At 43.2% G+C, this 15057-nt stretch overlaps 1 protein-coding gene across 4 annotated transcripts in view; it reads right to left on the bottom strand.

Moving 5' to 3' along the window:
- Positions 1-918: 918 nt before the first annotated feature.
- Cyfip1 (cytoplasmic FMR1 interacting protein 1) overlaps positions 919-15057 on the bottom strand; it is an 84469-nt gene continuing 70330 nt past the window's right edge. For 3 of the 4 annotated variants that reach the window (XM_057756595.1, XM_057756596.1, XM_057756597.1), the window contains exons 24-31: positions 9784-9927; positions 9412-9502; positions 7087-7217; positions 6209-6281; positions 5467-5561; positions 4330-4568; positions 3698-3845; positions 919-2000 (exon numbers count right to left, since the gene is read on the bottom strand). In XM_057756595.1, coding sequence (XP_057612578.1) covers positions 1836-2000; positions 3698-3845; positions 4330-4568; positions 5467-5561; positions 6209-6281; positions 7087-7217; positions 9412-9502; positions 9784-9927 — 1086 coding nt within the window. In that variant the 3' untranslated portion in view covers positions 919-1835. The remainder of the gene's footprint in view (positions 2001-3697; positions 3846-4329; positions 4569-5466; positions 5562-6208; positions 6282-7086; positions 7218-9411; positions 9503-9783; positions 9928-15057) is intronic. The other variant, XM_057756598.1, reaches the window with a different exon arrangement.

The raw sequence follows: 15057 nt of genomic DNA, 5'->3' as shown, positions 1-15057 counted from the left end.
GGAGTTTGGGCCTATGCTCTTTTCTATCCCTGCCCATCACTGCACAGTGGCTTAGTGCTGGTTTTGTGAAATCCTTTTGTGGGGGTGGGGGTGGGATAAGTTGTTTGCTTATTGGCGTTTTGAGCTCTTGCTTTCTTTCTCTGCTGCCACCGTGTCTAACTCCGTTTTGGCCATACTGGGTGTCAGCCCCAGACCCAGTATATTATACACACGTTCTGACACTGAGCTACTTCCAGCCTTTCTATGTAATTTCAGCTGCGGAGCTAATAGCTTTTCCCTCCACAGATATTCTGTGTGTCTGTTTATGTACTGTATCTATGTCTTATTTTGCACATGTAAAAAAGCCAATGTTCATTCCCTTGGGGATGAAGAGTTAGTTTCCTCATTGAGAATGAGTGTGTTGTACGTAAAATACTTTATACGTACGTAATCTTGTACACAAGCATTTTATTTGGGTTGTCCCTTAGTAATACAGTCATTGACTTTATTTGGGCTGTCCCTTAGTAACACAGTCGTTGACTTTATTTGGGCTGTCCCTTAGTAACACAGTCGTTGACTTTTACAATTCACACTTTCATAGGCCGAGTACAGATGCCATCACAACTTCATATCAAATATTTTAGGTAACTTTTTGATATCAGGCTTGTTAAAGATGTAACTCAGGTTTACAGTACAGCAGAATAGTACTTGTGTTTTATTTTCTATGTAAAATAAAGCTCAAAGCTTTTGGACTTTGGTGTTTCCCAGCCCAATGATGATGTTACTTTCCTTGTTCCTTAAGTTGTCCTTGAACTCCTGGGCTCCAGGGATCCTCATCCCTCTGCTCTGCAAGCAGCTGCTGGGATGTCAGTTGTCAGTTCCCGTCACTGTACCCAATTCTCGATTTCTATTCCAAAAGTAGAGCCAAACTGGGTTCTAGGTTTTCACTTGGCAGGTCCCATGGACCGACTCAAGCTGACTGAGATAGTCCCCCCGCAATTGAGAAGCAATGTTTAGGGTTGTTAGGGACGGGCTCAAATTCTTCCCAGTCCCTTTCTTGCAGTGTCCACTGTCCCGTGTCAACCCCACCCCCCAAACTGTTGGCCTTGAAAATGGGAGCCATACCTTAGTCCTGGTGTTCCTCTCTGTCCTGTGTGGACAACGCAGCTGCTGCCTTCCCTCTCACTGATGGTCATTTCATCCCTGCCTAAACCTGGTGTAAAGGTAACTGTGCTGGTTGTTTCTGAACGACGTCATGACCTCGTTCTGCAGACACTGATCTGAACCCACACTGTGAAGTGTCCTGCCACCCCAGTGAACGAACACAAACAGATTACACTGACTTTTATTTCTCTAATCTGTAAGTCATATCGTATAAGTCAGACTGACATTACTGGATTTGGTGGGAGCAGAGGAAACAATTTCACTCTTTTGGCATAAAAGGGAGCAATGACTTAGAAAAGATTTCCTAAAAGACCATCAGAAAAATCCCTAAACAAAGCAGCTACTCATTAAGTATAATAAAAATTGGTAGGGAAGTTTTAAAATACAGTTAGTTGGCGTTATGCTTCTTACAGGCTAATTCAATATTTTATAACTAGCTACTGGAACATTAAACATAAAAATACCTGTTAAGACCATCATAGTAATGGCAACAGCTGACAACCAATACTCTCATACTTCCCAATCCCAAAGGCATATACAAGTTTTAGTTTAGAAAAATAAGTTTTATAAAGTTAAGCTTTCAGATCAAAAAGCACCCCCGTAAGTACGTTCAAAATAGTCCCTAAAAATGTCAATATAATTAACATAAAGACAAACATGCCGTCAGTTACAGGATGCCGTGAACTTAGCCCTTAGCTGCTGGCTAGGGACTGGTGGATGGGCGGCTGGAAGCAGCGGACGTGTTCCACAGGCGTGCTCTCCCCATCACCAGACTTCAAGTACTTGTCCAGGATAGTGATGATCTCATCGTTGAGAATCTGGAACTTCCTGATCCTCTCCACCATCTTCTTCAGTGGCTACAATCAGACCAAATGCTTAGATTTACTGCGCTCTACGATGCAAGGACTCCTACAGAAAACTACATGCCCCCTACCGTCTTTTAAATATCACCATTGGACTAACAAATAGATTTCCAATTTAAATCGCCTCTTTGTAATTTTGATACTGTTACGTCTAGACCTGTAAAACTTAAAGGCATATTCATATATTCAGCATAAAGAACAGTGAGTTCAAGGCCAACTTGGGGGTACATGGTGAGTTCCAGGTCATGCTGGGCAACCCTTTTCTCCAAAGCCCAAAAGCAAAGAAGAACATTAACATGAAAAAAAATATGTTTAGTATGTAAAGCCCTGTGAACTAATGAAATATGAGTTGTGTATTTCCAGTTCAACAATACTATGGAGAAGATGCTTTGGCTGAGTCTTCCTAAGTCTGGATAAAGGTCACAGACACACAGAACTTGAAAGCATTGCTGGCTCTGCCCACACGGGGTGAAGATGAGAAGGGTAGACCATGATAAAGAGATAGCCTGGTCTATCCTTGGAGACTTCATGAGAAGCTCTGGTAACACTGGGTGGTAATGACTGGCAGTGAACAGCAAATCTTCAAAGACATTTAAATCAGATGAAACAAGGCAAACTCGCAAGCATGCCATCTTACACAGGATTTGATAGTCTTAACTGGTCTTCAGAGATTCCAAGGCCTTCAGCTATCAGAATCAGAATATACAACAGCGAGAGGGGAACATTCCAATTTAAATATTTCTGCCAAGATTTCAACCAAATTACAATGAGAAGAATGTTTAAAAGTAAAAATCCCAGCCAACTTAACCTGAAATGAGTTATTTCCATAAAAACAGAGGAAGAAAATACTCGGGCTGTATTCCAGAGAGCCAAGGGAATGGCAGTATGGGAGCTAGCACAACCCTTCAGAAATGCCCACACAACTGCTGGGGATATTCTCTTGATGAAGAGCGCTTCAGAAGAGCGCCTGGATTTGTCCAGGCAAACCCAATCCAGTCATCTGAGCTGAAAAGCAGGAGACAGGAAGGAGGTGGCAACGGTGGGTGACCCCTGTGGCTTGAAACTGCTCTGTGGAAGCCATGTGAGGAAATGGGCTGACAGCGTTAAATTGAATTCAGCCCATGACCCAAGGAGACGGAAAACACATTCATCCTTCAGGGCTGCCTGGGAAAACATGCCATTTAGCTCTGTGAGGCGAAGCAGGGCAATCAGCTGAACCAGGCTGACATTTAAAAGTGAGCTAATAATGGTGGTTATTTCTGTCCTTAGGCCCATATTGTTGACTAGTCCTGGGAGCGACCAAAAAAACCTAATACAAACAAGTCACATGGGAAGCAGAAGAAAAGTCTAGCAGGAATGTTCTAGAAGAGATGAAAGAAAGCATTTGAGAACATAATAGCTGACTTATTTTCTACAATTCAATTGTGGGGAACTTCATAAGATGACAGAAAGTTAATAAAGGCAGTTTCCAAAGCACGTGATTTGGAAGGCAGAAGGCTAGAGCAGTATGCCAACAATCTGAAAACATAGTCTCTATGGTAAGATAAAAAGTAGATCTGATAAGAAAAAAGAAATAGAACCTATTTAAAAGTAAAAGCTTTCTGGATTTCTCTTTGTTTAAATTCAAATTTTATGTTAGGATAAAAAAGTTCTTCCCCAAGACAAACGTATCAAAGAGTCTGTCCACGTACCACATTTTTGATAATCTCATCTTTGCCGTCATGTTTCTGGACTTTGAGAAGATGGTAGCAGAAATCCAGCACTGCAAAGCGGCGCTGCTGCCCGAGCAGTACAATGATCATGCAGCCGGCCCAGTGGAGCCCGTCTCCAAAACACTGCCTGTGAGCACCAAGCAACCGACAGAATGAACAGAGAGGCAGACTCACGGGTCTGTCTCCAGAGAGCAAGGGCGGACGATATCAACTCCTTTGTCTACACAGATTCTCAGACAGGAGAATGATGAGGACAAGCAGTTTTCCAAGTTTCGATAAACGCTAGTTTGGTAGGTCATAGACCTATGAAGAATGACTATGAACCTGCTACCCGGAAACAGGAATGCCCAAATTTTGCTTCCAGTTGCTCTGGGTTCAGATAATTCCAGTATACTTATTCTGAGTCCTCTTTCGGCATCAAGGAAGGAACCCCTTCTCATTGGCACTGAACCAGTGCGGTGTCTGTGCACTTGCTAAAAGCTACAAAGCTTTTGATGATGGTAACATCAGTGCTGACTGCACGCATGCTCTTTCATCAGCCACCCCCTCCCCCGCCAGTTCTGCCTCCCCTGGAACCTGCCCTGTCAGAGAGTCACAGAACGCACACTTACTCCACTGTGAACTCGTGTGTCCCCACGGGAATGCAGTACACAAACTGCATGGCGCTCCACAGCCTGTGAAACTCCACACACTCATCCACATGCATGACCCCATTGCTAGGCAGAGGCCCACGCCAGATGGGATCATCCAGAAAGGTCCGGATCCGTGTCAGGATGACTTCAAACATGGATAGACCACAGCAAAGTCGTTCCTTGGTCAGTAAGTCCCCTTCTCTTGCGATTGCAATTTGCTGTAAAAAGTACATGGAATATTACAACCCATGATAGAGTATGGAAGGGCGAAAAACAAACTACCCTCAGGTCTGCTTTTGACATAGATAGAAAATGCTGAGCAGGCAAAAAAGAGGGCTTGTGGAAGCAATCATCAATAAACTATTGCAATTATTGCAACAAATAACTTATCAGCAACTAAGTATGTCCTAAAGATTAAAATAGCTGAGTCAAGAAGAATGAAGTACAACTATCCTTAACTGCAAAGCAACTTTGGCTCCAGGTCATATGGCAATTTCCAAAGATATTTCTAGTTAACCATAAAAAAATGTACTGGCAGAAGCCAGCAATGCCACTAAATATAGAGCCCTCCCCAACACCCCCCCCCCCAAAAAAAAACCCCAAATGTGGTTGAAATGGCAGTGGTGCCAACAATAGGTTAGATAAACTTTATTCTGGTATCTTGCCTTTTATTACAACTTCTAAGGCGAAACCCTATTCAAAAAGCTTTGTTCAGTGGGTCAGTGGTGATGCACACCATTAATCCCAGCAGCAGGCAGGGGAGGCAGGTCTCTGCCTGGTCTACAGAGCAAGTTCCAGGATAGCCAGAGCTACACAGAGAAACCCTGCCTCAAAAACCAAACCAAACAAACAAAACAACAACAACAAAAAGACCGTTGGTTTTTTTTGTTGTTGTTTGTTTTTGTTTTTGATCACGAAAGGGTAACCAATGACAACAGGTAGCATCTTTTGCGTCTACCTTTGTTCCTGAGATAGGTGCTTAAGCCCTTTCTACATAACCATCTCAAATCCTCCCAACGTTCTGGAGGGACCCTCCTAGCTGCTTCCAACCCCTCCCCTGGTCTGATGTGGCTTTCCACCCTTTGAGCAGTCCCTAGCAACCACAGCATGCCTTACCTGTGGGGTTCCCAGCCTTTCAATCAGTGGGACAAGATGCAGGGGCGCATACTTGGATTCTAGTCTTTTCATTTTGGCATCAACTCTCTCCCCCTCTGTGTTGGAAAATAATTTATTATGCTCTATCCTTATGTAAGATGAAGGAATTGCAAAAGTTTAAATTTTTAAAAGAAACTTGAAGATTTAGTTAGCTCCACGGATGTGGTTTTCTCTTTAGAAAGAGTATCGTGTTATATTAAAATATACAATATATTAAATTAGCTCATTTGCGACTTTAATTCAAGCTGATAAGATTTACTTGTGCAATGTATCCACTTGGAATCTGCTTTCAACTTGAACTAGTGTAATTTTTTTCATGTAATTATCAGCCAACAGAATGGGGGAGTATGAAAGAGTTCATATTTAATAATACACAGTTTTCAAAACTCGTGGGAAATTATGTGATCTAAAGCAGAACAGCACAATGAACCTCTGCACTCATCATGCCACTACCAACCTTTTTTTATTATTTTTTTTATTATGCCGTTCTTTTTTATTATCTCCACTTCCCTGTTTCTGGGCTATTCTGAAACAAATCCTAGGCATCATTATAGTCATAAATACTTGAGCTAATGAATACTAACCAGGTTAGACACTCCCACGGGGACACCCTGGCTGTGACAGGTACCCACAACTGTGCACACTGGCCTTCTGCTCTGGCTGCACCGTGCAACGTGAACTCTGGTTCGTGATGCAGACTCACCTTTCACGTGTACTCGAGGCAAGATATTCTGGAAGGGGGCTGCATGCAACAGGTCACACACTTCTTCTAAAGACTAAAGCAGAGAAGAGAAAGTTATCCCAGGAAGGGGATCACATAGTGGAAAAGATTACAAAGGTCTGGTGCAGAGAACTTACACTTTTCCCACTTAGTATAAAAGAAATGACATAGTCTGTCCACAGAGTTCCCTTCCCTGGAATAGTGGTAATGCCCCATTGAGCTATTTCTCTGCCCCACAGGAAAACCACTTTTTCTTTCTTTCTTTCTTTCTTTCTTTCTTTCTTTCTTTCTTTCTTTCTTTCTTTCTTTCTTTCCTTCCTTCCTTCCTTCCTTCCTTCCTTCCTTCCTTCCATCCATCCATCCATCCATCTATGACACAGGGTTTCTCTGTGTAGCCCTGGCTGTCCTGGAACACACTCTGTAGACCAGCCTGGCCTCGGGCTCAGAGATCCTCCTGCCTCTAAGTGCTGGGATTAAAGGCATGTGGCACCACTGCCCATCCTTGAAAACCACTCTTGAAACAAAGAAACACATTATATTCTTGTTTCCCAAATGTAAGGAATCACTAAACAGTCATGAAAAAATGATGATATGGCCTAGTGGTGATGTGCACACCTTTAATCCCAGCACTCGGGAGGCAGAGGCAGGTGGATCTCTGTGAGTTTGAGGCCAGCCTGTTCTACAGAGTTCCAGGACAGTCAGGGCTACACAGAGAAACCCTGTCTCAAAAAACCGAAAAGAAAAAGCTATTTTGCAACACCGATATCCTTACCAAAGAGCTCCCAAAGAAAACAATCCTTGGTTCCCAGCAGTGAGCAACCTTGACCCTCGTGGGGGAAGGGACTGAACTGGGAACTCACCAGGCTTTGCTCGATGAGCAGGCAGAAGAGGACAGCGTTGCCCACCTCCCGCAGGTTCTGGAAGCACACTGTCTTCAGCTCTGCATACTCCACAATGTCCTTCAGCTGGTGGTGGAAGAACTCCAGGATGCCTGTGGCAGCAGAGGCGAGCGGTGGGGTTTCAGGACCAGCACCAGTGCCTGTCCTTCTAATCAATATGGCTAACTTCAGCTAACCTGGACAAAAGTGGACAGGCTACTAAGAGCCCAAGGTACCCTGAGAACAATTTGGATGTAACACACTTCAAACCACTTAAGACACAGGTCAGCCCTCGACGTCTTCTCAAGAATCCACACTCCTGCCCATGTCGGAGAGTCCATGTCTCCTGTTCCTGCCACCCCCTCACTCGTCACTACTACCATCTAGCTACCCAGTAGAGTGAAGACCCTTTCACCGGGTTATCCCTCAACAAGCATGAGCAAAACTTAATGACAGCAACTACTGATCTGTGTCCTACCAAGACTTAGCCGGTCCAATGGCTTTCCCTTCGGCATTTAAATTTCCAGCCGTAGTTTTAGTGCCTCGACATTATTTTTTTATCTGCTTCCTATCAGTGAACTGAAAACAGGACTCTTCTAAGCCAGGGCCAACTGTATCTGAGGGCTCAGCCACAGCAGCAGGCTGGCATCATGTGTGGGCTGAGGTCCATTCACAAGACGATAGACCGGAGGAGCACACGGGCGGCAGTATGACGCATACCTTTACTGGTGTGTGCTGTTTTCAGACAGCTAGATTATCGTGATCGAATGCACAGATTCCTCTCTTGATAATGGCATTACTAGGAAGTGAGGTAAGATGGGGCCTGTTTAGAAGTGGGGGTCACTGGGAGCATGTCCATGAGGGCTACCTTTTGCCCTGGACTCTTCTATATTCCCTTTCTCTGCTTCATTTGCCAGAAGGCAAACAGCGTCTTCTTCAGTATGACCCTGCTACCGTGATGCTTGGCCTCAAACGACCAAGCCAAGATCTCTCATCTCTTGAGTTACTTTTCAAAGGTATTTGGTCACAGCAATACTAAAGTAACAAAGTGATGCCACCTTTGGAGAGAATTGCTATCAGGTAAGAGACTGTAAAAGGCACTCTTGAGTGACAGCTTCTGAGAGTCCAGCTTTGGTGCGGGAGAATTGTCTGTATTCTGTCAATCATGTTATAAATAAATGCTGATTGGCCAGGCAGGAAATATAGGTGGGAAAACTAGACAGGAAGTAGAAATGATGTAATGAGAACAGGATAATTCTGGGGAGGAAGTTGATTCCTCCCACTCCTGCCCAGACCACTGAAGCAGCAGGATGTGATCTGCCTCACTGAAAAAAGGTACTGAGCCATATGGCTAACAGATCAGAAAAATGGGTTAATCAAGATGTGAGAGTTAGCCAGTGAGAGGCTAGAGCTAATGGGCCAATCAGCTTTATAATTTATGGAGACCTATGTGTGATTTTCTTTGGGGCTAAACAGTTGTGGGGTACCGGACAGGACAGAAACCCAAACAAGCAGGCCTGGCCCTCCATGTTACATAGCTTAATCCTAAAGCAACACTGACATCATTATGGGTATTTATTTGGATGTCCTCACACCAGCCTGCAAGTCAGGCAGGTTGACCCAGAAGTATACAACCAAGGACTTTGGGTGAAGTTCTTGCATCCTATGAGTCAGATAGGGCAGAGTGTTTTCCAGACCAACAAGACTATCAAATGGCTAAGAGGCTAGGGAACAGGGAGCAGGGCCCAGTGGCCGCTTTGAATGCTTTTCCCCATTGAGGCTACTAGGGCAACAGGACCTTGCAGTCATCACCCAGACGCAGAAGAAGCAAGATGAGAATGGCTCACTGAGAAAAGGTACCAAGCCACGTGGCTAAACACAGACAAGGATTATGGGTTAATTTAAGTTGTAAGAGTTACTTAGTAATAAGCCTGAGCTAATAGGCCAAACAGTTTATAATTAATATAAGTCTCTGTGTTTCTTTGGAACTGAAGGCTACAGGACTGGCTGGGACAGAAATTCTCGTCAACAGGACCTAGTAATTTCAATACCACAATATCAAAATCCTTGCTGGCTGATAAGCTGGGTCCTTCAGTTTCATTAACTGGAAACTTAAATCCCAAAGTCACTTCCTGCACACTTGCCCGCTGCCTACTCATAAAGTGTATTTGTTTCTTTGACTCTAAATAGGCAAATTCCCCCTATCTGCTGGGAAGGACACATCTGATTCTTGTCCGTAGCTTCCAACTTGATTCCCTCCTCTCCAGGGCTGGACTCATGTGGGGTACTCCAGGCACCCTTGCTTACCAGGAGAGCCGTACTCATGGCGGGGAAGGCGGCAGATCTTGGGCATCACCTCCATCAGGGTTTTCACGTACTGCAGGATCGTGCCTTGCAGCTACAAGACACAAAGGGCTGTGTTAGCCATCAGCACCCATTCTCATGGACGGCTGGGGTGACTCCTGCCTCAGTCTCGTGAGAAGCAGACAGTACAGTGGCATAGCCCTATATCCAGAAGAACCATTCTCTTTAGATAGGAAAAATGTCTAGAGCTAAGTTGAACCATCTGTCTGACAGAGACTGAGCCCAGACGGCAAGACGCCCCTGCCCCACGGTTGGCTTTGTCTAACCCATGAAATCCATGCTACAGGAAAAAAGCACATCTGCAGAGACACTCACCAGGCTCTTGACGACCTTCAGCAGCTCTTCCATGACCACCGCGATGCCCTGGTAGCCGAGCAGCCGGCAGATGACCTGGAAGTGAGGAGGCCCCACAAAGTTCCGGTAGCTGCCGTAAATGCTGGAGTAGGCTAGGTTCAGAGCCTGGGGAAGAGACAACAAAGCTTTCAACATAGTCCCTGCGCACTCACGGGGGTGGCATCTGGAGATGCGCCCAACATACACATCTTGGATGAAGAGAACCCGCGACTTCCCTATGACATGTATGGCATTTGGAAGATACATCCTGCTCTGTGCAGTGCTGAGGTCCAGTCCTTCATGGCTGCTGGCTTTGTTTCAACAGATCTCCCAGCTACTGAGAGAAGAGCTGAAGTTAGAGTGTATGACCCGTGGAGGGTCTCATTTCTTCTTTAAAAGTCAGTTTTTGTTTCTATATAGAAGTTCTCACTGGCATGTAAACACGACAGGTTTATCTTACATATGTTTCCTACTTCGTGGTTTTTGCTCGGAAGTCTAGCTCAGCTTATATGAATAAGCCACTCCTGCTCTGTGCTGATTAGGACTTATATCATAGACCTTTCTAGTCTTACCTTTACCTTCTGATATCATTAATAGAAACCAAGTCAAACTGAGCACAGAGTTGAGCTAAGGATTTTTGTTTGTTTGTATCAAACCCAGGACCTCAGACACACTAGGCACACATCTCCCACCAGCTACACACTGGTCTAATTGTCTTTTAATCTATTCTGCCAATCTTTATCTTTGCTTACAAGCATCCCATTTACACATTGATAGTATGTGGCACAAGCCTATTGTTCTCTTAATTTTCTAGTCTTTGTTCCCGATTCTTCTGTTTCATTCTTCCTGCATTGCAGTGGGTTATTTAAAAGTTCTTAGAATTCCATTTTGATTCACTTCTAGTATTACTGAGTGTATGGTTTCATATAGATCAGTGGTTCTCAATCTGGGGGTAGTGACCCCTTAGGGGAGGGGGCTGTCGAATGACAGGGGTCGCTGAAGACTATCAGAAAATACAGATATTTACATCAAGACTCATATCATATCATAATACGGTTATGAAGTAGCAATGGAACAATTTTACGGTTGGGGTCACCACAACATGAGTGATCAACAGAGGCTCCCAGTACGCAAAGAAAGCCTGCTACCAAGGTGAAGACAGTTCCGATGGACACCAGACACTTTTCAATACAGTCAGTAAGGACTTAAAACCACTGCAAAGGATGGGTGAGTTGATGGCTCAGTGGGTAAAGACATCACCAGTGAGCCTGGTGACTTGGGTGATCCCCAGGAGCCAATGGCAGACAGGAGGAACTGACTTTCACGAGTTGTCTTCTGATCTCCATGCGCAACATGCTTGCTCCCCAAGATAAGCAACAACCCCAAATTCTAAACAAATATAATTTCTTGATGTAATTTTCTTCATGCATGTAACTGGCAGTCTCCAATGTCTGAGGACCAGGAAGAAGCCATACCACTATTTTGTCCTATCTAAAACAACCCCATTAGTCTTTCTTGTTATTGTTGTGGTGGTCTGAGTGAGAACGGCCCCCAGAGGCTCAGGCTCACATCTGGATGTGTAGTCGTGAGGGAGTGGCACTAGTTGGGAAGGATTAGGAGGCGTGGCCTTGCTGGGGTTGATGTGTCCCTGGGGGTGGGCTGTGAGGTTTCAAAAGCCCAGGCTGGGCCCAGTGTCTCTCTCAGCCTACAAAGCAGGGTGTAGCTCTTCGCTACTGCTCCAGCACCGTGCCCACCTGCTGCGCACCCTGTCATGATGATCACGGACTAAGCCTCTGAAACGGTAAGCAAGTCCCCAATTAAATGTCCTTTAAAAGACTTGCCTGGGTCATGGTGTCTCTCCACCGCGACAGAACAATGACTAAGACATTACCCTTTAAGTAATATTTTTACTTTGTTGTATTTTTTTAATGTTGATTTTTTTTATTGTTTACTATTCATATTATCAGTGAATTGTGTTTATACACACATACATACACACATATACACACAATATATATACATATATACACACATATACATATATACATACAATATATATACATATATACATACACACACACACATACAATATTTTCTCCCTTGGTTTTATTTTATAGTCAAGTGTTCCCTTTTTTTAACCTCCTTCTACATTAATAACATTTTGGCTTTATATTACTAGTTTTAAAGAAGCATTCTTATGGTTTCATAGTTATTTAATGTGTTTCTTTTTATTTCATGTGCATTTGTGTTTTCCTGCATGTATGTCAGTGTGAAGGCATCAAATCCTCTGAAAGTAGAACTACAAGCAGTTATGAACTGCGACATGGGTGCTGGGAATTGAACCCGGGTCCTCTGGAAGAGCAGTCATGCTGCTCCGACATGGGTGCTGGGAATTGAACCCGGGTCCTTTGGAAGAGCAGTAGCACTGCTCCAGCCCATCTCTCCAGTCCATGGTTTTATAATTTTATTCCCTTCTTATATACAACAAATTTTATTTTTTTTAATTTCTCATTATTGAAAAACGCTTTCTTGTTTTTTTTTTTTTTTAAAGTTACTTTCCCCCATCTCATTTATGACATGGCTCTTTTCCTCTTTATTTTCCTCTTATTTAACCGGTTTCTCCTCTACTTATTCTCCTTCTCTTGCCTCTTTTATCTCATTCAGACTTCATAATACATTCTACAGCAATTTTGCCATTTTCATTTTGCAAGCATTGGTATTAATGGGCTGTAATAGACTTTAAGCGTATCTCTATTCTTTATGGTTTGATGATGTTGGTGTTTTCTTCCTCCTGGGCAGTATGTGGAATTGAACCTTCAAGAGTGGCTGCTAAACTGGAAGATCCTCAACTATAACAAGAAGATATACCCAAACCAACAGATAAACCAACCATAACACATAAACACGAGACACATGAAAAATCAAGGCTGTGCGAAAAGATCATAGTTCCCCAACTACGAATTCAAAGACATAGAAACAGATAGTATTCCAAATAAAGATCCCAAAGGTTTACTAGTAAAAAAGATGACGGGGGTAAACACTGCCTATAACTCCAGTTCTCGGAAATCCGACATATTCTTCTGATCTCCATAGCGGGCGTGCATGTAGTACATATACATGCATTCAGAAAAACAGTTGTACATGCAAAAACAAAAACATTTTTGAATACAAATATAAGTTACAAGAAAAAAAGACAATGATGAATTCAATCTAGGTTATAAAAAGAGCAACATAGAGGAAAATATAATGAACACAGTAGAGAAAACCTGCGATATGATAAAAAAAAAAAAGTCAGTACCAAGGAAGGGAAATTCTGCAAGGAAACAGATTTTTGAAAAGAAAAGAGGAATGCTGGAAACTAAAACAAATAAAAACCCTTCAGAGGTCAGCATCAGCAACAGATAATCGAGCAGAAACAATACAGGGATGAACACAAGGCTAACAAAACTACTCAAACATTAACGTTGGAAAGCAGTTGTAATAAGCATGACCACATCTAAGAACTTTGGAATATGATTGATTCAAAGGCCCAAACTAAGAACCCAGCAGACAGGAAGGGCAGAGAAAAGTACTAAAGGCATGAAGAATCTATTCAATGAAACAATCAACGGATTTTTTTAAAATCAAATCAAGAGAAATAGGCATCTAAGCACATGAGGCACTGAGAACACTACAAACACATGACCAGAGAAAAAGCTTTCCTTGACATATCACACACAATATACTGCAGGTATAAAACAAAGACACAAAATAAAGGCAATAAATGAAAAACACCAACTCACAAAGGTAAACCCATCAGAATCTCTCATCAGCAACCATGAAAGTAAAAAATGAGCTGGGCACAGTGGCGGGTGCATCTTTAATCCCAGCACTCAGGAGGCAGAGGCAGGTGGATCTCTGTAAGTTCAAGGCCAGCCTGGTCTACAGAGCAAGTTCCAGGGCAGGCTCCAAAACAAAACAAAAACAGAAAAAGAAAGAAACAATATGCTTTAAGCCCTGAAAATAACCGCCTAATCAGACGGCTACGTCCAGCAAAGCTGTCTTTTAAAACTGAGAACTAAAGCATCTTGTAAGGCGGTCCATCGCCAAGCCAGCACTGCTGGAGGTACTTAGAGGACACTAAAGACAGAGGGCAGAAAGAGACCATCTCATCACAAAAGCACAGGAAAGAACAGATTTCAAAAGCAAAACAGATGAACGACCTAGAGCTAGAAAGGAATCGATCATATCTAACAGCGAAGCACAAGCCCCTAAAACATACAGGCAAGAAAAGAACTAACAACAATCCAGCCAACAGCAAAACTCGCCAACAAAATCACAGCCAGCAGGAAACACCTTCCAGCTATCTTCAATGTAAAGGGTTTCAACTTACCAATGAGAAAACATAGACTGGTTAGATGGAGTAAGAAAGCTACATGCGACTGGCATTTGTCTTAAGAAGTACCTCTCACTCACAAGTCAAGACACAGAGTCAAAAAGACAGAAAACAATCCTTCATATGTAAGCCTAAAACAAGCTGGGTGCAGGTGTTCTATTAATGTAAACTTTAAAGCCAAATTCGTCAGAGGAGATAACAGAGGTCACTTATATATTAGTAAAAGGAACAATTAATAAGGCAGACACACAGTTGTAAAAAACCCCAGGGCTTGAGAAACAGCTCAGGGGTTAAGAGTGACCATGGCTCTCACAGAGGACCCAAGTTTGGTTCTCAGCACCTACGAGGCTCACATCCGTCTGTAACGGAGGGGATCTGATGTTCTCTTCTGGCCTAAACAGGCATCAGGGACCCTCACGGTGGATACAGATAAACACAGACAGAACACTCATGAACGTAAACCAAAGGGAATCCGTTCACTAAAGTCAGAAAGATCTAATATAACTGCAAGACCCGAGGGACAAATGACAAATTCAACCCCCCAAATCAGCAGAAGGCAAGAAAATAGAGGATAAAGGAAAAATACACAGAACCAACCAAACAGTTGATTCTTTGAAAAAGCAAGCAAGCAAACAAAGATTCACTAAACCCTAGTCAAATTACCTGAAGAAAAAGAATTATAGCTGAAAAGGGAGGTTACAATAGATCCCAGTGAAACCCAGAGGATTTCGAGTGAATTATTGGAAAACTAATTTAAAATCACAATTACCATACTTTCTCGCACATGGATCCCATAGTTAGGATCATATCTCCCTCTTCCTCCCTCTGTCTGTATGTGTCTATGTCATGATGGGGGAAATGGACTCTTCCTACCAAACTTC

This window comes from Chionomys nivalis, chromosome 23 (genome assembly GCF_950005125.1).
Source record: "Chionomys nivalis chromosome 23, mChiNiv1.1, whole genome shotgun sequence".
In the NCBI taxonomy this organism is placed as follows: domain Eukaryota; kingdom Metazoa; phylum Chordata; class Mammalia; order Rodentia; family Cricetidae; genus Chionomys; species Chionomys nivalis.
This window is presented reverse-complemented; position numbering and strand designations above follow the sequence as displayed.